Here is a 27,132-nt window from a genome sequence, read left to right as displayed (position 1 = left end):
AGCCCTCATAAATAAGCCTTTGGGTAGGGACAATAGAGTACTAACAGCAGTGGGGGAGGAGATGAACCAAGGCATGATGCTCCATGAGGCATAAATGTTTCCAAGAATATTTTAGACTGAGAATACAGAATTTAGAAATGTGTAAAGAAATATTAAAATTCTAAATTTTTATTTATCAAGTAACCATTGTGGGTTTGCAAAAATAAAGTCAAAAGTGTGATCACAAATACTAAATTACTTAAGCTAAACAGTGACAAAGGAGGAAAAAATGAATGGTGTACCCAAGACAGTCAGAAAGGAAGCCAGTGTGAAAGGGTATGATAGACTCGAGGGAACTGAATCAGGGAAGAATGCCAGACTGATGCACTTGAATGACAAAGCAAACAGAAACAAAATCTATGTTAAAAAATCTACTAACATAAAAAACTGAACACTTACTATATACACCAAGCACAAACTCTGCTGAGATTTACACAGGTTTCTTCTTGCAAGCTTCTTTCACAAAGTTTTAAAAATACTTTGAATGTGTTGCTTACTGCTTGCTAGTGTCTCAAGGAGACACAAATCTGCAAGCCAACAGGTCTCGCCTTTACAAGGTATTTGACAACCTTTTGGCTTTAGCAATACTTGTTTTGAATAGTAAACCGCATCAGCAAAAGAAAATAAATAAACTAAAAGGCATTCCCCGTCATTAAACTGTGCATGCATCACCCCAGGTATCAAAATGTTGCACTGGCCTATTTTTTTTTATCATTCCCGACAATCAAATTTGTCCCACTGAGGACTTCAAGTACAGACAGCAATAAATAGTTTTCATAAAGCAATCATGCTAGCAAGGTTAGGCAACTCATATGGACCACGGCTAAAAGAGAAGCCCTATACTGGCCATTTTTCAGTAAAGCTTTTAAAGGCCCTTGGCTTAACAGTTCAACAGTGACTAGAATCCCAACTCAGATTGTCATTGGGTGCATTATGAAAACTAGAATGTAACAGGGCACTTAATTTGCTTAAGGGAACTAGCTCATTTAAGTTTAACTTCACTAACCTACTTATATGAAAAAAAAAGTGTTTTTGTTTTTAATACTGGTGTTTAGTGTATGAAGCAACAAGCCCAAAACGTGGTAGAAAGGGTGAACAGGCAGCTCATGATTTCCATACGATCACACAAAGGGAGGGATGAAGGACGGAAGTGCAGATTAGGAACAGGAGGTCATTGTTCCATGAACAACAATTCAGTTACTATCGTCCCCTACTGAAGATAGCAAGAGCGCCCATACATGCATCTTTCTATAGATTATCTAGGACAACTGTTGACCACAGATGTCAAAGCAGATATGGACGAAGGCAGTTAAAACAACAAACGATAAAACAACACTCTTTCATTAAAGCCGGATTAATTCAACTGTTTTTGAGAGAATAGACAAACAGAATTTATCCAGCCCTAAATGTCAAATTGGTGTGACAGGCAAGCATCAGTCCCAAAAAAATGAATGCTAACTGACAGTGCACTGCTATTTAAAGAAAAGGGTTGGTTTAGCTTGCAACTTCTACTTCTATGTATTATGTTAAACACGCACGTGAATAATTTACTTTGCCAGCCGGCTCTTGCAATTTGTAATCCTGTAAAAATGGCGAATAAAAAGGTTTCATAATTTTTTTTTTTTTTAAATAGCCCCACACAGGACATTAGCTGAAGGGGCCAGAGGCCCACAAAGGCGTGCAGCGAGCTACAGGAAGCAGCCCAGCAAATTAAAAATAGGTCGGAGGCATGGAGAAAGAGTGGTATAGCCAGTTTGATAAAACAAAAAAAAATGGCAATTAGTGGTCTTTACTAAAAGGACAGCCGCTGCAGACACGGAATACCGAATTGCAGGGTTCGGAATATATCAGAGTTAAAGACGCTACAGCAAGACACTCGCCAATGACAAATGTCTGCCTTTAGCGGACTAGGGTTGAAGGTAAACAAGATGAAGGACTAACCTAACAAAAATGTAGAAGCTGTGCTTCGTTTAATCTCAAACTCGCTTTTGTGTTGCAGGGTGAGCCCAACATGCGTGGACTTCAGTGACATGCACAGCTAGCAAATGACAGAGAATCAACTTCTCAATGAAGAAGAGAATAGCTGCATTGGTTGTAACTGCGACACCAAAGAGTCAGCAGCGCGTGGAGCGCTCGAGGTCGTCAAGCTCCAGCATGAACTCAACTCATGTATTTGCTTTTTTAAAAAAATATATATACTCCCACTAACAAACGGTCACAATGGCAAAAAAAAGATGGAGAATTAAAACATTTTACGACTTAGACAATGATAGTTAGTGTACATTTTCACTTGCTTCTTCAGAATTAAGGCTGGGGGCAAATACTACAGCCTGATTTATGTAGTACGGATGCAAAATGGTGGTGTTGACCAGCTGTTGGAAATGGATGCTTTCAGCTGCTTTATCACTAGGGTGCAGGTTTGCTTGTGTTCTCAGTCTGGGGTACAGACTTATTGAGAGAAGGTGTTCTTCCGTCTTTATGTTTAAACTAGGTTTGGTAAATTGTAGGTGTTTGGTGGGAGGGGGGGTAAGTAAGAGAAAAACAAGGCGGGAGGAAGAAAAAACTGTCTACATAAAATAAAGTGAGAAAAAGAAAAGTAATTGTGAAATAAAACCGGATGATGCAGCATGCCACCTAGGTTGGTGGTTGAAAGTAGGCCTTAATTTTTTTACAAAAATCCAGGAATCCCAGTCCAGTTAGCCCGTTGGTAATCCCAGTCCAGTTAGCCCGTTGGCGTCTGATATGGTGACAAGCTACACAACAGTAATAAGCGGAGGCCATAGGTCTGGTCTGTTTATTATCAGAAGTTAAGACAAATGCAGTAGGGATGGCTTTTGTGTTGTGAAAAGTATCTGTTAAAGCCAACAGATCTCGAACAGCGAATTGCTGCCACACATAATTGCTGTAAACAGGTTTTTTTGTTACAAGTCATCTTGCAAATTAGCCAGATCTCCATAGTAGGGGAGGGTTTTGGTGCGGGTCGCCGACTGACAGAGCCTGAGAGTAAACATATTGTCGCTGTGATGATAATTCTTAGGCCCTATTGGGATGGGTTGTATATCGTTTTGCCAATTTTAATTCTGTACATCTTTGTAATTGTATAACAGTACACATGATCATTGCTACTTTATGTGCACTTCAGGAGGAGTGTGGGGGTTATAGTGTCAAACCAATGGTAAAGGCTACAGGTCCTATCAGTTAACTGTGAAAAGGTATGTCAAATTCCTAAACCATGTATAATGATTATGTAACACAAAGCAACTAGGTCTGATTTTCATTTTATGAAAAGCATGTGCTAAAGGCAAGGCTTTTTAAGAGTGAATGACCATTACACTTTGCTAAAATCTGCAGGCAGGTATTTTGTTACATGGAATCTATCCGATCATCGTAATAGGCAAGGGTTTTGGTGCTGGTAACCCTCCCAAATGTGCCCTAGGTAGAGAACACTTGCACGTGGAGAAGTGTGACTCAATGATTAGAGCGGCAGACCCTGATGCAGAGGTCTAGCCCGGGACCAGGGTTCAATTCCCCGCCTTGGCAGGTCTTGGGCTCAAAAATTCCGTGGACCTGATAATTCTCGCCTCGGTGCCTATTCCAATCATGGAGTCCCACTCTGCAACTCTGGGCAATAGCTTGCTTAATCTGCACAACGGCCCCCACAACGCTAAGGATGCCTGGCCTCCACCTTGGGGGTGCCCAGGAGTGGACGCCTCACAGGGAAAGCCAGGATGGGTTCCACAGCGGTATTCGTACAAGCGCCTTGAGAGCCTTGCGGGTGAGTAGTGCGCTATACAAGTATCAAATTTACATTTACTATGGTAATCCTTTTTAGGCTTTACTAGAAAAGATGTTATGTTGTTTTGACATCTGTAATTTTGTATACATTGGTAATTTTGTTACTTTATACCTGACGGTTGCCTTGTGGTAAAGATTATGCACAACACAGTAGGTCAGAGTTGGCTATATTGACAAGTGAAGAATAAATGTTAAAGGACTCGTATATTATGAACATGTTACTATGGGTATAGGTGTGTATGTTTCCAAAACAATTTTTGGTTGGTCTCCGTGTCATTTTATTCTTAACTTAAATTGATTAAAAAGAGGACAAATTCATCCAAGCACTTCTGTTGCTCACAATATGAGTCTTACGTTTCAACCAAAGGCCTCGAGATGAGTGCCTTCCTAGGAATAGGGGTATGTTACAAGATCATGTCAAAGCTCTACAGGAGGAAAGTGTTTGGAAAACATTTAGATAAGATCATCATGAGCAGCAGGGGGTTGCAGAGTGGACGATGTACACCCAAAATGATCTCTTTTCCTGGCCATTCTTACTCCAAGCCACTCCGGCTTAGAACATCTATTCACCACCAATCTAATACTTTAAATAAACTTGGGTATCACCCAGCTGTTTTTTTTTTGCCGTCGCACACACGTACCATTAGCCACAGTTTTCTACGATTATCGACTTTTTTCTCCGAAAACATTTACTTCTTGTTTTCTCCGACACTTGCATGCAAGTCTGTCCAGCTTTCAAGCCGAGACATTCTATTCTACATAGTTTAATTTTACTTATTTTTTAGGCATCAAAAATAACCAGATCAGGACAATTCTCTTTGGATGGTGATAGGCTTCTTCCTTTCTCTTAGGAGTGTAAAGGCTGGATGAGCATTCAGCACTTTATAGCTTCCAAATCGTAATGCCTATCGGACAGGGCTGAGAAGTTAGGCCGGCAATTGCTGTAAAATAATGTTCTGGCAAACATTAATATTTAAATAAGAAAGGCAGGAAGATAACAATTCAGTGTAATAGAAAAGTTAAGAGCCGGAATGCAGACGGAAGTAAAAATATAAAGCAGCGAATGTCTACTTCATAAATATGTTTTACGGTGTCAGAGGTTCTATTTCCAGAAAGCTTAATTTTGTGTGACTATTTTTCCATCACGCTGGAAATACTGTTACGTGGAAATTACACAGCAACCCTTCCCTTGTGCCCATGCGTGATTGTCTGACAACGGAAAGAAGATGCGTAAAAAAGCAAAAACAGCGCAAGTGCGAAAATTCCAGTTTCCAGCTGCTCTTCATTTGTCATTCTGCGTGAATCATGCTTTTCATCTAACGAAAACGGCCATTCAAGAAGTAATGGTGCTCCTATGTTGTCAAAGAACTATTGCAGCTTGCAAAACAAAAAGGCTTTGCTTCTGGAGTCCCCGGCAATAAAACGGCACGAAATAAAGACAAATGATGCACCACCTTATCGATAGCACAAAAAGAAAAAGAAAAAAAACATCGCTGGAGATACGATAAGCATTGGCAGCTCCTCCACTGGAGCGGAGGAGCGTCACCCCACTTAAGTCCCCCTAAAACCCAGAGATGAAAAATAAAATGGTAATTCGTTACCATTATATTATTCATCAGCCCCTCCTGCAACGAGTGTCAGGACAGGGTGGGGCCTGCTGAGTGGCAGCTGGGAGGAGTGGTTGGCAGAGGGCTGCCTATGCACTGGTAACGGTGCCTATGTCTCTTTGGCCAGACATGCGCACTTTAAACCTCTCTACTCAGCAGTCTTAATAGAGCTGGGTTGAGAGCAAGTGCAGGTTTTGAATGCACTTGGGAGCCCCGAGAGGCAGCCCTAATCAATCAGGGCGCAGCTCACATGCTGGAGCAGCATGTGAGTAGGCCAGGATTGGTAGAGGGAGTTTGCTGGGGCCCGCACTGCGAGGAGGGATGTAGTCATCACGATCTAGTAAATGTTTTCTTTTTTTTTTTTACTTTATTTTATCTGCGTGGGCACGCACCCACCCATTTGCCCCTACCCCCAGTAGATGCCACCACCACTGGTGATAAGCCTCATTTTTTGCCCATAGCTCGGAGCAATACCAGAGGTTCAATAAAATGTCGTAACTAACTTATATGTGCACCATTAGACTGGACAACATTACCTATCCGTCCACCTGATGTGGTATAAATGATCAACCTACTAGGCTTGGATCCAGCCAAACAGAGGCAAACGATAAATGTAGCAAGACGGACTCCCAGATAAACCGGATAAACTCCACACTCGCCTACTTGGCTCAACTATTACTGTTTGATAACGTGGTTGCTTGCTTTCAATGAAAACTTTCTGCATTCGCTGTACATGGTTCAAGTACACTGGACGTTTCATAAAGTGTTTACTATAACATAGAAATAATTGGTGCAAAAAAAGCCTATGTTGGCATTATTGCGCGGCACTCCCATTCTTATTACAAGCCTCAATAAGACTAACTGAGAGGGAATGTGGGCGAGTAGTTCTTTGCATAAACACATTGATTTCTCATTTTCGTTACTTTTAATGTGACAGCAAAGAAAAGGGAGAAAGAAGGAATTCCATTGTCATAATGTTTTAGACAACAGAGACTCTTCAAGCTAGTTTCTAATCTGGGGAGTGGGGGACAGGCTCAAGAAGATGAGAGTTCTGGTAAGGAAAGCCATGAGAGATTCGACTCTGGATGCCGCACTTGGTGGTTTAAGTGTGGCCAACGAGTCCGGGGGGGGGGTGGGGGGGGAGAGAGAATTAGAGTGTGTGTGTGAGGGGCTGACTGTGAGTGTGTGTCTCGCCTGTCAAAATGTTGGAAATGTAGTTTGGTGAAATGCCGTAGATCACTCAGAATACAATTACCATCAATTTGTGGAGAGCCCTGTTTTTATTTGACAGCCACTCAACTTGGTGACAAAATAGAGGCAAGTCTATCACTTGGCAGGTTCAATAATGTTTTGCTATCAAATGAAACATCTTGCCAAATGGGAGACGGAATGTTAAGGGATGCCGACAAGCAAAGTACAGCAATAATTTAAACCTAGTGACCGATCAAGTATGTCTGAAGAACGAAATTGAAGACATGGATGTATCTTCTCTATGTTCAAAAGTGGGAATTGTGCAGCATTCATCCTAGTAGTACAGAACATCAGATGGTTGCCTAAGAGCGTTTCTGTTCTAGGGTGATTGTGTATCCTATATGACACCACGAATTCTGAGCAAAGAACTTAACACAGACCACTGCACAAGCCACAAGAAATGCGTTGAGCTGATGGAATGTGTCACCGCACAGCACACTGTCAAAGTATTTTAATGAACATAATAGCGGTTTCCGTGTGATGGTGGAGCACTTTCTCCACTTACCAAGGACCAGAGGTGTACCTGAAAAGCACCCTCAGCTACTTTCATCTATGTCCTCCGATGCTGTACACCGCTTCACGGTTAAAAGGGGCAGCTCTGTGTACATTAATAACTGAATAAACCACAAGTGTCCAAAAGCATGAAGAGGGAAGGGCGAGAGGTGGGAAGGGTTGCACTAGCTGGTCGGGTGTAGGATTTTCAGGAGCCCGCTTTCTACCAGATATGCATTCTTCTGGATATGGCACACAGCTCCCCTAGCATACTGAAAAAGGCATGCATCATACAAAAGTTACCTTTCAGTGAATCGTTTTCGGCACGCATGATGTCAATTAGAGAGCTTTCCAATGAATGCATGTCAAAGGTCCTTGTGCGATCCTGAAAAACAAAAGCAGTTTAAAGGTAAGCTTTTTAAAACTCAAATTGTTTGCATGCACTACAGTTGAGCGCCACACCCTAACTAATTCGAGTGAAAATCGCACAGTGATACAGGATAGCGTCCTCATTCTTCAGCATACCCAGTGCAGTCTGCAACAATACTAAAGCAGCAGCAATGTCAAAAACAAATGACTGTCACATTGGCAAATTCGATATATGTATACAATTATGAAATACTTACCTAGAGCGACAGCAAGTGCAACAAAAAGAAACATACGCCGTTAGGACGGTTTTAGATGCAGTGGCATAACTGTAGAGGTTACCTTCCCTTCATGGATTTAACCAGAAATGTTTGATTTGGAAACAATACCTAAAGGCCCGGACTGAAAGTCAGTCTTTCGACGTATGTAAATCATTGCTCTCAGCCTTCTGCGCGGGAGATCAGTCAAATTAACTTTTTTCAAAGGAACCAGACTTTTGAAAAAAGGCAACGCGCGACCTGTAAGCATTAGACGCTGTACTTTAATTATAATCCATTAGCTGCTCCGTATTTTCTTAAATCATCGTGCAGTTTTCTCTCTGTGGTATCCTCTCCTTTTATCATTTATTTCCGGAGTCATTTATGGGCAGTTGCTTAGTAACGGGGGATGAAAATGGAGGCTACCCTCCAGTAGCTGCAACCTCACACAGAAAAACCCAAGGGTGCAGAAGGATTTAATGGGAGCCCTAAGTAGTAGGCGATATGCAAAGCGAAAATATTAGTAATGATCTGCTGGTGAACAAAAATGGATCCTTAGAGAAAAACACCATTGGCTTCTGGTTGCGAGCACACAGGAGTGGCATTTTTTTTTTTATTTCAAACGGTAAGAGAAAATGAAGACTTGTACAAAAGCAAACGTCTTCTGTCAAGCTTTGCCTTTCCCAATGGCATAGTGTTCTCAGCATAAGAAGGCCCTTCTTAACTGTACATTACTAGATTGGCACTTTTCATACAGCTAATGAAATGGTGAAAATGGAGACAAAAAACATGAATTACATTAACCCCTGTAATGGACAAACCCCAGACATCTTCAAAGCTATCACCCAAGACACAAATAACGCATGTACAAATGAATATTTTTTCAGGAAGACTAAATCATTCTTCCTTCAGGCTTTTAAGTAGTAATGATTCTGCCTTTTTCCATGTACGATTCAGTTTAGAAGTGTGCTAAGAAAATATAATGAGTCTGTGTGTTCTGCTTCCAGATTAGAAAGACTGAAGGCACACCTTATTAATACATAGGTTTTTAGAGACCACACGTTTAGAAAGACCGTGTGTGTGAAAGTAGCATCGTTCGTGCCTGTGAGTACCATAGTGCTGCCTGACAAAACTTTATCTTGAAAAGAGTATATCATCAAATGGCATTTTCCCCCTTCCACCATCGGTTATCAGCGACATTCATACCGCATGCACAACACGAGGGTCGACTAGTATGGGTCTTAGAAGTTATCTCGAATACATTCAGAGCCTCTCAAGAGATGGCTAGAGAACACATTTCAGAGCTCAGTAGGTGAAGAGATCCAGAATTACGACAACAGGCCTCTCACCTTAGAGAAATATAATGTCCTCTCACCTTAGACTTCAGTTACCCAAGGGAAAGGGGAGAAAGAACACAATTTTGCTCCTAAATTCAGGAAACAGGCAATGGAAAGAAATCCTGTGGCGCAAGATATAAGTGTAGGCTAGGCTGTTAATACATCTAAAAAGTACACAAGCTAATATAGATAGTATTCGAAGAGGCAGTCAATGGCCTCTGGCCTGGGTAAAGTGGTCTTTATTGTCAAGCTGTACATTGTGAAGGTGATCTACCTGGAAGGCTGGCATTCCACTTAAAGAGAATTTAAATAATAATGCCATGAATCGACTACTGCCCCTATTGCCAGTGTTTAGCAATTACTTAATAATGTATTTGGTTGGTGTAAGCAGCAGCTGACCCAATTGGGACAAAGTTAAGTCGATGCAAAGAAAATAACTTATAAAAAAAAAAAAACTGGGGATGAAACGCAAAGTCGAAGTCCCACAAATTTGGGAGGAGGTAAACAGGCTGACCGTTGATGCAAAAATTATGAATCTCATTTTTCTGCCTGTTTATTTGAAGATAATTGTCCCACGTCTAGATCTCCACTATTCCCCTATCATTTGCAAATAGACAATCATGACGTATCTTCAGTTTACAGCTGGTTGTCACTGACTGAAGACTGCTCTGTCACACAATTATCAAGAAAGATGAGAAACAGAAACAATACAGAACAGATAGCAGGAAGTGCAGGTGACGAGAGTGAGTCGGCATTAAAAGGACACTACAGTATAGGAAGTCCTAAGGAGATAGATTAAAAAAAAATAAAAAAATAAAAACTTGCCACACAGAGCCAAGCTTAAAAAAAATTAACAGAATCGCTGGATGCGGTTCAGTCAGCTGGGACAAACAAGGAAACCTCTCTAGAAGTATGGTATGGCTCATTGTGTCGAAAGCCAGAAATAAACACTGCTCTCCACCCCACATAGCTAAAAACTATAAGGCAACATGGCAAAACTCAATGCCCCCCCCAACCCCCATTTGGAATGAATGCAAGGCTGAAAGACAGTTGTTTGCATCCGCATGTTCCTTTAGTTAGGCCACCACTGTTACTGAGAACTTTGGACAAGACTGGAAGAGTAGCAGAGAGTCTTAATTTGTCCAGCACAGTGGGATTATACTGGATTTATTTCAGCAGGGGGATCACAATGTTTTTTTTTCTTTATGGCTGATATGTGACCTATTTGAGTCAGTCCATTAACAAGGTAGCAGTACATGAAAGGAAATAGCGAAGAAACATCTGAAATGCCGGTCTGGAGTGGGATCAACCGGTCGACTAATGGAGAGTCAGAGAGCCAAGTATACTTTTCAAATCAGTAACTGTGACACGACCAAAACAGAAACAAAGCCAGCGCGTGTGGAGGGTGTTGAATAACCTAATTTATGTCATCCAGGGGACGAAGTGCAGACAAACTGCCTTATTTGATTTAGTTTCTTTTTTTTTTTTTAAATCGGCAACAAATACATTTACCATGTATGTTAACAGGAAACTGGAACCCCAGAATAACAATGAAAGGGGGCTGACACAGATCTCTTCTTTGATTTGTTTGCCTGTTCAATCGTGTCTGCCCAGAACCTACTTCAATAATAGATTCATTTTTCATCAAATAGACGTAAATGCTTTGACTTCAGGCCACTGTTTTTGTAATTTTAATTTTTCCACTTTAGAGGCAATGTGGCGGTGTGCCCTAGATTTCAAATGGGTGGCACAATCAGGACATTAAACGTGGAAACTATTTGGTTAAACAGAAAGATCTCCAGAGGTGTAATGTGCTGTGCCAAAGAACAGCGATGCAGGGTACATCTAACAGGGAAATTGGTGTTGACTGAAGGGCAAGATGGACAATGCAGCTGAAATAATATTTAGGCCAAATAACTCATGAGACAACTGTAGAGTCAAATCGGAGTTCTTGGTAAAAAGTTAGTTGAAGGTGTGCACCTCAATCTAAGTTGGTACCGGGAACCTTCGGCTGAACGCCATATCAAACATTGAGGAAGAAAAAAAAGGGGTTTTACCAAGCCAAAAACCTAAAATCATATAGCAGAGGTAGGGAGGAGTATTTAGATGGTAGGTAAGTAATTGCTTCTATTAAGATTTGTCCATTATCCAGGACAGCACATCATGGTTACTTTAATGTGAGCCTAATGCTAACCGTTAATACTCAATCATTAAGTAATTCAGGAATGGAATCACAGAGATATTCAAGTTTTTAGAGATAACACCATAACTCAATTGGAGCCTCGCTTAAGCACACTGTAGCATCCAGGAGGGCTAACATGTAAGAAATAATAATAATTATTATTAGGAAGCTTATAAAGCGCCATGGTTACTCCAACCAGACTGTCCCCGCGCTAGGACATAAATGGACCCCAGCAACAGTCCCAAGTTGCCCGCCAACGAACGCAGACATCCACACAAGATGGCACCTTACTACTTTAGCCCTGCCGGGGGGTGACGGAAGAGCCAGGTTTTTAATTTCTGGCGAAAATAGAGACTCCGACTCGGCTGTCCTCAGATCCACTGGGAGCTCATTCCACGCCTTAGCTGCCAAGAAACCAAAGGATCTTCCACCGATCCGTGCCTTCCACACCCTGGGCATAATAAATTTTGCACTGCCCAATGATCTCAGATTACGAGTAGGCTGGTGGACTGTCAGGAGAGGCCGTAGAAAACGCAGCCCCCTTTCCCCAAGGATCCTGTGACTCAAACATAAGGCCTTAAAGGTATCTCTGGCCCAGATAGGGAGCCAATGCAGTTCCTTCAGAGCTTCTCCCACCGAAGCCCTCCTTGGGACATTCAGGATAAGCCGGGCTGTGGTATTTTGGACCTTCTGCAAGATGTTAAGATTTTTTTGCAGTCTCCCCTAGATACAAGACATTGCAATAGTCGAGGCGAGACGTGACCAACGCCTATACAATAGTTCTCTTAGCATCCAGGGGGAGAAGGTTCAAGATCTTACGTAGCATCTTCAGAATGTCAAAAACAAGTCACAGCCACAGCCACAGCCACAGATTTTCGTCGAACCAAACTCCCAAATTTTTCACCATGGCTTTCGGCACTGGACTAGTTCCTAGTGCTTCTGGCCACCAATGCTGCGACCAGAGAAAGTTAAAAAAAAAAACAATCGTCTGGTGAGGTCAAAAAATCCTCGAGTAGCAGAGCTACAGTAATTTGAGAGAATTTTTTTTTTTTCAATAGTATTTGATGGTAACGGAAAATGAATTAGATCCAATTACAGAACGTATACAAGGACACAGAAAAGTAGAGGAAGACATCACATTTTATTATCATAAAATGGAGTTGCTTCCATTCCTATCATTTTTACTTTTGTGCATTGTATATACAGTGCTCACATATACAAAAGTGAAAGTGCGTGAAGTGAAGTGCTAAGTGACAATAAAAACATTTCATCGCATTGAGAAACAGGTCAAAAAACACCCAATTGGTTTAGACAATGCTTAAGGGAATTTTGACATTGTGGTCGACGACGTTTCGATCTTAGTCAGTCAAGATCATCATCAGGACAAGGTAAATGTGAGCACGTAGGATCTAGAATGAGGAAAGCAATCAATTACTGCTGTGTCCTAAATAAACAACAAGGAATCGCGTTGTGACGGAAGCGCAATGAAGGCGTATCAAGAGGAGTTAGTTAAGGTCGTGAGCTGCTGACTGCAGAGAACGAGAACGTGATCGTGAACATCGACCACAATGTCAAAATTCCCTTAAGCATTGTCTAAACCAATTGGGTGTTTTTTGACCTGTTTCTCAATGAGATGAAATGTTTTTATTGTCACTTAGCACTTCACTTCACGCACTTTCACTTTTGTATATGTGAGCACTGTATATACAATACACAAAAGTAAAAATGATAGGAATGGAAGCAACTCCATTTTATGATGTTAATAAAATGTGATGTCTTCCTCTACTTTTCTGTGTCCTTGTATACGTTCCGTAATTGGATCTAATTCATTTTCCGTTACCATCAAATACTATTGAAAAACATTTTTTTCTCTCAAATAAATTACTGCAGCTCTGCTACTCGAGGATTTTTTGACCTCACCAGACCATTGTTTTTTTGAACTATCTACTACCCCAGGTCACATTCGTGAGGGGTTCCCTTGTCTTTTATACGCGACCAGAGAAAGGGCTGTTTTCTAACCACCATCACCTCTGTCTTCCCTAACACCACTTTCAAAAGTAAACTAGGATCAGCAATGCAAATAAGTTTCTTTGTAACTATGAGGTCATAAATTACTTCTTTGTAGGACAACAGTTCTGGTACTAATTTGGCAGAATTTTAACCAATGGTAGGTTGCAACAAATAATATCAGATCGGGGCATCACATTTACCTATTGGACTCCAAGACTCCACTATGCCCATTGCACTTTTTCTGATGCAATTCTAGTGCTCTGAAGTAATTGCAAAGATACAAATATATACTCGAGATGTAAGGCAAGTAAGGTTATAATTTAAAGTAAATGACAGCTACTATCTCATAGTTCTTTGCTGACAATTTGCAGTTCTAAACAGACCCCAAAACGCAGCCCGGCAGTGCTGAACATCTGGTATATTAACTCATACATGTAAGAGAGGAAAGAAAAGGGGTGCCCCTGACGCGAGCTGAGTCAGAATGGCAGAGAATGCACTAGGTGTCAGGAGTGGTAGCCTGTCTACCGGTGTCATACGAAAGGATGCTAGGACCAATAGTCTTGATAAAATTCACATCTTGATGTGCAAGGCAAAACGGATGCTGGGGTCGAGTTTGGTCCTGAGATCCTATTGGTGACTCGGCATATCAATGTCCTCGAAGCCCAGTCCTTCAATCAAATGGTAGAGATATGAATTCTGGAGCAAGGAAGAAGAACGCTGGGGCATTACTCAACCCATCCAAAGGCAGGTGTTGGAGATGCATGCTTTCAAGACATCTTTTGCAATTATCACTTTTAAAAAACATCTTTTAAAATAACATTTTTTTCTATATAGTGCATTATTTTGAGGAAAACGACCTTTAATAAGTTTTGGACCTTTCCTGAACATAATTTAAATTAGTTTTTCTGTATGTATATCTATTTCTGTTTACACAAGACATACATACGCCCCAAAACTAACTTGCAAGATATTTATTCTGTGTTTTTGGTATGAAACTAAAGGTTATAGGAACATTAGAGTTCGGTTCAGATTTCACTCATACAAAGCCAAAGAAATTCAGCAGTTATAGTTACGCCCCTGAAATGCACTGCTTATGACCTCACATATTACATCGCTCATGACATAGTACGCGACAACACTGAGTTTATTTTTATTTTCGTAATTTTTTTTAAATGCTAGTACGCTGTGGCGGGGTCGCAGGAATCCCAAAGACCATGGATAGGGGGTCAGGGTATTCCTAGCCTGCCCCTTTTTCTTTATTTTAACTTTTGTTTTAGGGGGGAGGGGGAGGGGGGAGGGGGACTCAGTAAAAGTGTGTCAAGATGGCTGCCAAAACTTCCTGGTTGAAGTGTTGGCAGACAATCAGAACAGTGCCTTTTCCTGAACGAGCTCGTCTTTGTTCACGAATACTTCGCAACCGGAGATAATTCATGCCTTGATGTAACTTTAACTCATGCCCACGCCATACACAGTTTTGTCATCATTATTTTCACTGCAAATATTGCAGTGATTTTATTAATGATGTCATGTAAGATGTCATGAGTGATATAATATGTGGGGTAATTAACAATGCATGGTGCGTGTGAGAAGTTGGCCTGGTATATGATGTTCACTAGTTAAAGTGACCACCTTGTACCATGCCAAGCAACCCTTATGGTGTGGTTGTAAGTCAACCTTTTCGGACTAGCTGCCCTAGTGGTAGCGTAGGCTAAGCAGTCTTTGAGGCTAAACTCGTTAAAGCGTGTTGAGCGGCTGTTTTACCAAATGCAACCCCCCTTTGTACCAATGAAAGGACACCACACAGATATATATTGAATGTGTAGGAGTAGGGTCTGCTATCCTATGGTCACCCCAAATTTTTGCTTTTTGCTTCACTGGTTTTTGACATATTGAGGCTGTGGGCCTGCCAATCAGACCCCCAGCCTGCTGTTCTCTCTACTAAATTTACACTATGCACCCTAGGTGCATAACCAATTGGAAGTGGATCACCCTGTGAGCCCCTGTACCAGTGTACACTAGGTACCCAGGGCATTGGTGTATCTAAGGCCTGCCAGGGTCTGCAGCATGTATTATGCCACCCCAGGCCTGGCCCAACAAATTTGACACAACTGGCTTATCACTCAGCTGGGGTAAGTTGGTGTAACCACCTCTTACTTAGGTGTAGTATACCTATACCTAACCTTAAATGGGACACATGTTAACCTATAAGTCACTCCTATGGCAGGCCTTAACAATCCTGAAGGCAGAGTGCTTGGTTCCATGTGAGATGGTGCTCTGGCATGAGCTGAGCCCGTCTGCCGTGGTCGGAACAACTTCCTTCTACCGTTTCCAGATATCGTCATACCATATACTCTTAAGTGCATTATGAACCTCGCGGTTAAATGCTATCTTTGGTTTGGCTTTATCAAAACATGTCGAGTAAGGTGTCATATGAATTGGAATACTAACCCCTCGCCAATTCTGGCGACGGGGTTAGCATTCCACCCTTCTAGAGGGACACGACATGTACAGTACCTGAAACCCGGGTAAAATCAGACATAGCCTCAGCTCCACAAAATGGATGCTGCCACCACAGACACAAGTCTGCCCTCCTGCTGCTGGGAGTCCTTCCAGCTTGGGAGGTGTGGACAAAGGGTTTCCTGCCAGGGGAGGTGCGTGCACCACCCCAGACAGGATTTTGTGTATTGGTCAGGTAGGGCTTGAAAGGAATCAGACATGCCTGAGGCTCACAAGGAGCCTCGGTGCATATGCCAGTTCAATCCGGTCCTGGGGCACACCAGCCCTGGACCTGGGGCGAGCTGGACAAAGGATTGGGGGTGTAACCACCCCCCTTCCTGGTCCCACCCTTAGGGAGGGACCAAGCAGGTAGTCCGGCCCCTAGAATCCGCTTAAAGGTAGGAGCTGTGTCCTAAGACTTCAGACATCCTGGAATCAACTTAACCACAAGAAGAAGACGGGAACTTCGACGCTCTGCTGCACAGAGGACTGAAGGAAATCTCCCCTATGGTCAGGGAGTGACCATCTTGCTAACGCAAGCACCAACCAGCTATTGAACGTCTGCTTTGCCGCCGCCTCCTGCCGGAGCCCGAGCCCAGAGCCCGACAAGACCTGGACCTCCAGACCTCTCACAGCCCGATCCACAGTCCCTGCAAAGAAGGAACCCGTGGAGGCACCGAGACACGTGGAGCCAGCCATCTTGGAAGACCGACGACAAGCTGCAAGCGCAACGACAGAGGCTCCCTCCAAGTTGTGCTTTGGGTCCAGAGAAGCCCAACCATCGAGCAGCATCTGCACCAAAGGTGAGCCCTCCAGCATCTCCACGATCTGCGTGGGGCCACTCTGCACTTTGCATCTCGACGCGCCTGCCCGGTCCCTGGCCCGTTGGCTAGTGGCCATTTTGGCGACGAAACTTGAAACTAACAACGCTGGTCTGGTTGCTCCAGACTGGCCCTAGCTGCTCTCCAAAAGAGCAGCCCCTCTGACCTTGATGGTCAGAACAATCAGCTTTCCTCTCTTTCCACGACTCCTGCCTTTGCCAAGGCTTGTTTGCTTCTTTTGAGTCGCCGACACCGCCGACAGCGAGAGCCTGCGTGGGACAGCTCGTGAACCGACTCCTGGACGTCGTCGACCTTCAGGGACCACGTGGCTGCGGAGACAAGCTACCCTTCACCACCTGTTTGCACCCGACATCGCCTGGTACCTACCTGGTGCCACGCCGGTCACTGGCTAGTGACTGTGAACACTGTCCCCTCTGCTTTCAGGTCTTCTACAACTCTGATCCACTCTTGGATCCACCGCATCTCTTCTGGACCGACCGCCTGCAGCATCTTTGTCATCAGGCTCCATTGAATCGATAGAAGAAACCCGACGCACTTCGAGACCTATGCACCCGCTTCCTGTGGGTGAGGTAAAGCTGGCACTCCGGTGCCCAAGTGTAGAGAATCATCTCTAGTGTCTGTGTTTCAAATCTTAAGATCGTAGTCCATTCAGAAGACCCTTTCTGCAGTAACTTTGTAACTTTTACGCACCCATTGAAAACCTATGTGAGCCCGCGTGTAACTTTCCTCACTGCACACGCGACCCGTGGACCTCCTGGTCACTAACTAAAGTTAGCTCCTTGTAGGCCCAGCGATTCTAGAGGCCCTAGGCCTTTTCACTTTCCTGTTCGTGGTACTTATACCACTATTTTAGTATATGGTTTGATTGGCCACCAGGGCCCATCCATATAAAGTGCAACTTCTGTATATTATAACATTGTCTTGTTTAACGATTTGTGCTCCCGTGCTCATAAAGAGTCTAGGGGATACTTTTGAGAAATAAATACATATATATTTTCAATATATATCTGTGTGGTGTCCTTTCATTGGTATAAAGGGGGGCTGCATTTGGTAAAACAGCCTGCTTAACACGCTTCAACGAGTTTAGCCTCAAAGACTGCTTAGCCTACGCTACCACTAGGGCAGCTAGTCCGAAAAGGTTGACTTACAACCACACCATAAGGGTTGCTTGGCATGGTACAAGGTGGTCACTTTAACTAGTGAACATCATATACCAGGCCAACTTCTCACAGTGGGGGTTCGTTACCTTAATGCACAAGTTATAGTTACTTGAGATAACTATAAATACTGAATGTCAATGGTTGTGTCTGTACAACATCTGAACCCAACTATAACTTCAATTAACATTTGCTTTTTTTGGGGGGGAGAATTTCTAGGATTTATTTTGAATTCTATTTCCTAACTATAACGTACCTGTAACCTTTGGCTTCTTCAGTGATTTTCTATGGGTTTTTCTTAATGCGGTTTCCCAACTATAACACAACTGTATCCTTTGTTTTTTTTCAGTGAATATGTACTGTTTTTAGTGCTATTTCCTAACTATAACATGTGACCTGGGTGTGGTGAGTGATTGTGGGTGTGTCAGTGCATGTGTGTGACTGGTTATGTGGGTGTGTGAGTGGCTGTGTAAGTCTGAGTGCATGTGTGAGTGGCTGTACATAGGGTGTGTGAGTTAAGTGGGTGTGTGTGTGGTTCTCTGAGAAGGTGCGTTTCTGTAGGAGTAGTTTTCTGCATCTCTGATTGGGGTGGAAATGGCTGTATGGGTGTGAGAGTAGTTTTCTGGGTCTCAAAGTGGGTGTGTGAGTGGTTGTATGGATGTGTGTGGGTGCGAGTGTGTGACTGGCTGTGTGAGTTGTTTTATTGGTCTCTCATTGGGTATTTGAGTGGCTGTGTGGGTGTGTAAGTGGGCGTGCAAATGGCTGTTTGGGTGTGTGACTGGTGTTCTGGGGCTCAGAGTGTGTGAGTAGCTGTATGGATTTGTGAGTGATTCGGTGGGTGCATGAATGAGTCTGTGAGTGGGTGTAATTTTCTTTTCAATTGGGACCTAGATACCTGGAACCGTCGCAGATTCAAGCAGGGGGGTGCTGAGTGTCACAGTGGATCTGCAGATCCTCGCACAACCCAAAAAATGTTTTGGGACAATTTCTTGCCCATGAGGGGTTCCTCACAGACCCCTCTCTCTCAGTTCTATCCGCGGCTCTAGATATGCATAGATTTTTTCTTTAATAATTCCAAAATTACAGAACACATTTACACTAAATTACAAAAACCATTCTTTCTGGACAAAGAAATAGCTTTCTGGCTTATTTGGTGTAATTCCATTCAGAGGTTCAGGCTGTAGTTGTGTCTAAATTTCCTATGGGAAATTGCACAGCGAAAACACATTTTGGGACGCCCCCTTTTTCTCGGCCCATGCCTCAAAACTTTACAGACTGCAGCTGAATTGAGTGGCAAACTAGTTTTGAAAATGTTAAGATTCGTCAAACGGCGCCAAAGATAGTAGCAAAACAAAAATGCTTTCACTATGGAAACTAGATCCCAACTAGGACTACCTACTGGTGACTGCCAGTAGACATATAAATGAATATTATATATATTTTCACTAAAAAAAAAAAAAAATTGGTTTCAGGGAAGTTATAGTTAGTTGGACATTTGACTCATAAAACCAGAGAAATTCGCCTGTTATAGTTAGTTGAGTTAACTATAACTTGCACGCCCGCAGTGCACTGCTGATGATGTCACATATTACATCACTCATGACATGGTCAGTGACATTACTGATGACATCACTGACTGAATGTATGTTTCTGTAAAGTTTTAATATTTTTCATATATATCTATGGCAAGGTGTATTGAAGAATGAATGCATTTACGAGTGCCTGAAGGGATTATTTAGTAGGTGCGTGACTGACTGTATAAGTGAGTGATTGAATAGGTCTTACTGAATGCATGGGTTAGTGACTACACTGTGTGAAAGTCTGTATTAGTCTCTCAGTTGGTGTGTAAGCAACTGCAGGGGTTGCTGAATAGCTACATGAGTATCTATATGGGTTATTGATTTGGTGTCGGAGTATCTGTATGCATCCCCGAGTGTCTGTATGGATGGGTGGAGGGGGGGGGGGGGGGGGGTGTAGGACTGTGCATAGACCTCTGAGTGGGTGATTCACTGGTGTATGGATTCAAAAGCGCATCTGGGAAGGGCTCTATGGATGAGTTACTGTGTGTATGGGTGTGTTGGTGAGTGAATGAATGTCTCAGTGGTATATGTGTGACTAACTACATATGTTTTAAGGCACTATATGCGAGTGTTGGAGTATATAAATGACTATACAAAAGAGTAAGTTATTTGAAGAGTTTGTGCATAAATTAGTGTCTGCTTGTATCACTAATTGTATAAGACAGTAAATATGTCAGTATCTCTATAAAGAAGTGTCTATAAATAACAGACTTGGTGTGTATTACTGTATACATGAGTAAATGGATATGCGATTGATTCTTTGCATTACTGACTAGGTGTGTGACTAACTATGGATGAGCGGCGGAGTGTGACTGCATGTATAGATGTATGAGTGCATATTATACTACTGTATTGATGAGTAACTACATGTGTAAGTGACTGGATGTGTGTGTAGACCTAGGAAACAGTGAGGGGTATGTAGTATATGGCATTGTTGTGTGTATAGTTTCCAAAATGTTAGTCTGAATTTTAAAATGGGTGTATCAAAGTTTATATTAGAGCATCAGTATGTGCATCAGATTATCACGTGGACGATGTCATCAGTGATGTCATCAGTGATGTCACTGACCATGTCATGAGTGATGTAATATGTGACATCAGCAGTGCATTGCGGCCGCGCGAGTTAGTTAGCTCAACTAACTATAACAGGCACATTTCTCTGGTTTTATATGAGTCAAATGTCCAACTAACTATAACGTCCCTGAAACCTATGTTTTTTTTAGTGAATTTCAAAAGGTTTTTTTAAATGCTAATTCCTAACTATAACGTCTGTAAAACCTAATGTTTTTTTCAGTGAATTTCGAAGGTTTTTAATGTTAATTTCCTATTTTAATGTTTATAAAACCTATATTTTTTGTAATATTTTGTAACTCTATTATACTTCTTTTTTTAACTTTAAAAATTAAGTAATGTTTTATATCTTCCCCCAAAAATATGTATGCATGTGTGGGTATATATATATATTTTTTTTTTTTTGGGGTGTTGAGAAAACTGCACTCCCATACCGGTAGTGTACCAACCTCCATCACCACGCGAATCCTATCCGCCATATTGCTAAACTCGTAAAGGATGCGCATTTCGTATCCGACGGATTCGTGGCACCGTGTCCCGCGTAACATCATATACGTACGAGTTCGCGCCAGCTGCTACATAGGTATCCGACGGGTACACAGTACCAAGCCACGCGTTACGTCATATGTATGGGGTCGCACGCATTGTGTATGCGACGAGTGCACGCTGCTAGGCCCTGTGTTACGTCATAGACATATGGTGTTGCGCCAGGTACGCCATTCCCTCGTTATTTTTTTATGTCTCAAAACTATATCTAAATAACTAAACTGTATATGAGAGCAAGCGATAATCTAAAATATTTTAAACGTTTATATATTTCTAACTGCAATAAACTTATATTATGGTAACTATATTGCGCGATTGCCATGTGACCTTAAAAAAAAGCATTTGATTAGTTCATAACATTTCCCATTGTAACAGTTGGAAGACCCCACCCATTTTAGTCATTCTCTCTACAGCGTTTGATGAGACACACCCCTTCTGCTTAGAGAGCTTTTTAAAAAAGTTTTTTTGCTGTGTACACATCTTCTACTACACACAACATGCACCGATCATCTTGATCAATATTCATGGTCTGTAAATTAGCCTTCCACGTGTGATCGTCATACATCTCAAACGTTACATCAAAAATCAAATGAGTGTACACTATGCTCCTGGTGTGTGTGCACATTATTGTGCTGGCTTTCGGCCTGGGTATTGCTAGCCCGAAGGGGTATCATCAGCCACGGGCAGAGTGCACATCCTAGATCACATGTGACAAACAGTAAACAGTAATGTGTACATTTGTATTGCTGTATTCTCTGTTGTCAGGCTTTACCAGTATAGTAGTGTGTCATATGTGAGACTTTCAGATTCACGTTTTGCATGCATTGCTTGACTACAATGAACGTTATCACTATTTATGACGTAGCCTCACTGCTGATCCTCACTCCATCCGAGCACATTCACATATGTGCGCTTTGCGATAGCAACACTTTCAATAATACCGCACACCATTGCCATGAGTGTCTGCGCATATCCACAACCTTGACAACGACATGTGATGTTGGCCATTCAATGTTCTCGAACAGCATCTCATTAGCGATAGTTGCCGCCCTCCCGGTACATGCTACATTAATGTAAATTGCGCATTCTGCGAAGCCAAAATTGCAACAGAAACATACACAAGTACACTTCATGGCCAGGCAGGAACTGAACAACGCCCAGGTCCCCGGAAATATTCTTCACACCCCTACGCTCTCCTGGCGTACGCAAGCCCAGCCCACTTTGCGTACGTATAAATAGGATAACGACGACGCCACATGTCCCAGTTCTTCTACACTGCCTCAGGTGATATGGCCGCATCCACCTCGCATATCACAACGTGCAATAAAAAAAAAGGATCCATGAGGCGTACACCATTGTCGCAACTAATACTGCACCTGAATGCGTACACCATTGTCGCAACTAACACTGCACCTGAATTGTGAACACTGCTGCCCATCGTGTTTGGACACACAACAATGACAGCAAGTGAGCAGTGGGGCCTGGGTGCACAGGGGCTGCAATTGAGCGTGATTCTCCGGGAGGGGTGGGGTGCATCAGTCTGGGTGTGCAGGTACAAACAAGCAATATTGCCCTGCTTAATGTGTTCTCTGACCTCATTCAGTCACGTCTGTCTCATTTTAAGGACCTGCTGGACCGTACTGTAGGCCTGAGCCAGCGTGCAGCGCTGCCCTACAGACACGTGTTGAGCGCAGTGCTGCGGGAGGGGTGGGGTGCATCAGCCTGTGTGCAAAGGTGCGAGCAACCGATATTACCCTACGTACAGATGTGATCTCTGACCTCATTCAGTTACATGTCGGTCTCATTTTAAGGACTTGCTGGACCGTACTGTAGGCCCGAGTCAGCTGGCAGCGCTGCCCTACAGACACGTGGCGTTGGCTTTTGGGGCACTGTAGTGAGCTGATTACTAAGTGTACATGCACAAAGGCTTGCGCCACTGCATTACACATGCACATTATACTTGTAGCATGCGCTCTGTCCCTTATGTGAACGTTGGCATAACATTATTATTTAACCTTGTGTATTCTCGTGCACTTCAACTCCTCTTTGAACCACGATTACCACTAACAGTTCGAAGATCGTACTTCAAGAAGGAAGGATGCACTCAACTGGTGTTCACTATTAACGTTGAAAGAAACCTTCATTTACCTCAAGATGTTTCCAACATTATATTTTTTCTGCCTTTTCAGACACTGGGTTAGTGGAGCCAAAATGGGCGGAGCGGGTGCTCACCCCGTGATGATGCCCTGGGCATTTTTTGACGCCTTCCACCGTGGTATCAAGACACCGTTCCCGACCGGAGACCTGCTGGGCCACCCTGATAGCGACACCCCGGAGTTGGAGCTCGCACCGGCACGTCCTTGGACACAACGGTTGTGGCAGGTGAGCAGTTAAGCCTCGGCGCGCAGGAGCTGCAATTGAGCACAGAGCGGAGAAAAGGGCTGGGGTGCAGCAGCCTGGGTGCACAGGTGCAGGCAAGCTATGTTGCCATAATAATAATGTAATCTCTGGCCTCATTCATATCTCTGTTTCATTTTAAGGACTTGCTGGACCGCACTCTTTCTCACGGAACCCAGCGTCCCAGACACACGGGTGATGGGAGGTGAACAGTGAGGGCTGGGTGCACTAGGCAGGCGCTGTCTCCTCCTCCCTCTGTTCTTTTCCCTCTCCCTCCCCTTCTCCCTTCCACCCACTCGCTCTCGGTCCCATTCTCACTTTCGTCCGTTCATTCTCACTACCTTTCTTTTTCTCTTAGACAGGTCACACATACTTATGTTTCTTTTTTGTCTTGCAGGTTTTGTACACTGCTTCCGGAGGAGTCCCACCCACTTTTCATGTTTTACTGTTCTAATAAAGTTACATTTCCATTTATTCGTGTTGTGTTAATAAAAGTTATGTGTATGGGTCTTTTTCTGACAACACTTGTCTGTAGTTTATTGTGAAAATCGGCGGATGATAGTAGGTCATAAGGGAAATTTTGTTTAATTCTTGGTGCACCTACCAAATATAAACCAACAGACTATTACATAAATGAAGCCTGGGTAATTGTACAACGGCAAGAGTTCTATGAGTGTATCACTTTATAACACCATGAGTACTGCCCGTGTGATTTCAGAACCAATAAGGCACTGCCTAGGGCCACCGAGGCTTCAAGGACTGGTGAGGCCCACCCTGCATATTTAAGTAAAGCACCGGAGGTTGCCGATGCCCGGTCTTGAGTTGGCCTCATAGCCCCCCGAACAATTCGTAAACAATAACCGGGGAGGTGTCGATCCCCTAGTCTGCGAAACGTCTCTGTGCCCTCCTGTGCCTAATTTACATGTGAGATTAAGATCCCCAGTGCTGCAGAGACCCCGCAATATAATAGGATTGGCCCCGGAACATTACCCACCAGTGTGCTCATTTAAATGAACGGGTGAGACCCCGCTTCATTTTTATTTCTCCATTTTTACCATCCGGTTCTGCTTTATTGAAACAATACAAGGTTTTCCCCCTCTCGCTTCAACGAGGCAAACAAGAATTTACTATCACAGGGTGCAAGCAATGCTCCCGCCCTGTAATAGCAAACATAAATGTCCCGCGCTTGCACGCCCCTGAACATTGTATGACCTGCGCCTGGGAGGTGGCGCTCAGTGGGACCATGATGCTTTGTTTAATGCGTAACTACAGAATTAGTATAAACGCATACTAACACTACTTGCACACGTGTGGTACAGCAACCAGAGTGTAGTGAAGAGGCAGAGTAAGCCCAAAATCAAAAAATATAAATCCTACCAGAGGTAGGATCACATAGTTCGATCAGCCGACGACCCTGGGATGAGTAGAAACAGATTCACCAAGAAAAATCTTGGTGAGTGCTGCCTTCTTTTCACCTTCTACTGCTAGTCGCCAAATTTATGTAGTGAACAGGAAGGCAGCAGTGGATCCGATAAGTAGATTTATTGCAGGAAAAGAAGACAGCTTAAACAGACACCAAGGCATCTGTCTTCTCCAGCACCGTGTACAAACTCCCCAAGATTCCCCTCATGACAGCCCTACATTCTAACATTACATACTTACATTATAGTATCATTACATACTAACATTGTACTACGACTTAGATTGAAATAATACACAGAGCACATCACTTTACAGCAATGAGCTCACTGTTTAATCCCCGAGTCTTCAGACCAGTAGGGTGAGTAGTTCGCTTCCCACTCCCTGTATAGTATAAAACGCATACTAACACTACTTACAGTTATACTACAGCGGCCAGTATGCTACAGCGTCCAGAGCCCATTACTTTACAACAATCAGCTCGGTTTGATCCCAGAGTCTTCACACCGGTAGGCGTAGTAGTTCGCTTCCCACTTCCGGTATAGTCTAAACGCACGGTAGGGCTCAGCAGTTCGCTTCCCACTCCCTGTAATGGTATAAACGCCTACTAACACTACTTCCACAGGTATCCTACAAACACCAGAGCACATCACTTTACAGCAATGACCTCCCGGTTTAGGCTCTAGGTTTCATACCCACCTGTAGCACCATCTCATCTCAGCACCATGTCACTCTGAGCAACACTGCACTTTCAGACCGGTACGTGTGACTACTTTGCTTCGCACTCCCCCACAGAGGTTACAGTGCTCCTATCCTCCTGTTTCCTACTCTTTTCGCCCTTTTTCCCCCCTTACTCGCTTCAATGGAATCACAAAATGGCGGCCAACACTTCCTAGTCGCAACCGCTCGCAGCGCTCACAACCAATAAGCAGCAAGCTCGTGCTCGTAACGCCTCAGCCAATCAGATGGCAGAATTCCTAAATATCGATATCTGTAAATTTTGATCTCTCCAAAACTACTGAATGGATTTACACCAAATAAACAAAAACGTGCTTTCTAGACCAAGACCCTCCTCCTTACCAAATTTGAAATAATTCCATTTCACCCGTTCGACCTGTAGCCTTGTCTAAAGTTTCCTATGGAAATTAACATGGAGAAAACACATTTTGGGACCCCCCTTTTTTCTCGGCCCCCCCTTGACGAATCACCCCCAAACTTCCCAGATAGTAGCAGACATGAACAAAGAATACGTTTGGAAAATTTCATGAAGATTCATCACACAGCGTCAAAGTTATAAGCCAAACACACACACACACACACACACGCACACAAAACACACACACACACACACACAAAAAAACACACACACACACAAACACACACACACACACACACACACACACACACACAAACACACACACACACACACAAAAACACACACACACACAAAAACACACACTTTTTTCTAATTATATGCATCTTTCCCCTTTTTATTTTAATTTATCCTTGTATGTCCATTTACCATTCCAAAATATTCACAATAGGTTTTAAATTAGCTACAAAATATCCTTCAGATAAAGATAAATTAATATTTTTAAGCAAAATTGTTTTTTATGCCATCGAATGTAATGAGTAATTTGATCTATATGTCATGAGAAAACCTTAACATTGTAAAAGCTGTTTGGTAAAAAATGTTATCACGTGAGACTATACCCCCCTGCCTTTGTAAGAGAGCGATGCTGGGAAAGGAAGTTTTGTAAAAAGTCACACCACGCCAGGGACGGCAACGGTGTGGCAAATGGATTCAGCGATCCATTCAGGAGCACAGTGTGAGAGGCAACCTCAACTCGAACTATTTTAATGAGCTGGTATTAGGAGGTAATTGCACTCTGTCAGTAATTATACATGCAACAACCAATATCGGACATGGTTTAAATCACTGGACTTAACTGTGAATAAGCTCATGGGGGTGTGGCAAGCACGACCAAGAGAGGGCGTGGCTAACGCATGATCAAGATGGCTGCTTAAGCGCGCAATCTGGGCGATCGAGAGCGCCTTCAGTCAAATATGGGTATCAGATGGTTTGATGAATGACAGTCCTTGACATCGCTTATCTGGAACTACAATACTGAAGCCCCAGTGACCGTGTCCCCAATTTAAGCAGCTTTAGGAACAGTGATGCACCAATATGACTGTTGCGAAGGTCAGGCAACAAAATGGCCACTGCCTTGCTTTTCTGGCATTTCATACTATTTTGAACCGCCATATTTTTGGGAAAGTGGCACAGC

The 27,132-nt window shown here is 43.0% G+C and overlaps 1 protein-coding gene across 2 annotated transcripts in view; it reads right to left on the bottom strand.

The window, feature by feature from the left end:
• CPEB4 (cytoplasmic polyadenylation element binding protein 4) overlaps nucleotides 1-27,132 on the bottom strand; it is a 260,218-nt gene that overhangs the window by 162,004 nt on the left and 71,082 nt on the right. For both annotated transcript variants that reach the window (XM_085618091.1, XM_085618090.1), the window contains exon 2: nucleotides 7,488-7,569. In XM_085618091.1, coding sequence (XP_085474217.1) covers nucleotides 7,488-7,569 — 82 coding nt within the window. The remainder of the gene's footprint in view (nucleotides 1-7,487; nucleotides 7,570-27,132) is intronic.

The sequence above is a fragment of the Triturus cristatus genome, chromosome 7 (assembly GCF_964204655.1).
Source record: "Triturus cristatus chromosome 7, aTriCri1.1, whole genome shotgun sequence".
Taxonomy (NCBI): Eukaryota; Metazoa; Chordata; class Amphibia; order Caudata; family Salamandridae; genus Triturus; species Triturus cristatus.
The sequence above is the reverse complement of the archived record's forward strand: the minus strand, read 5'-3'. Positions and strand labels throughout refer to the sequence as shown.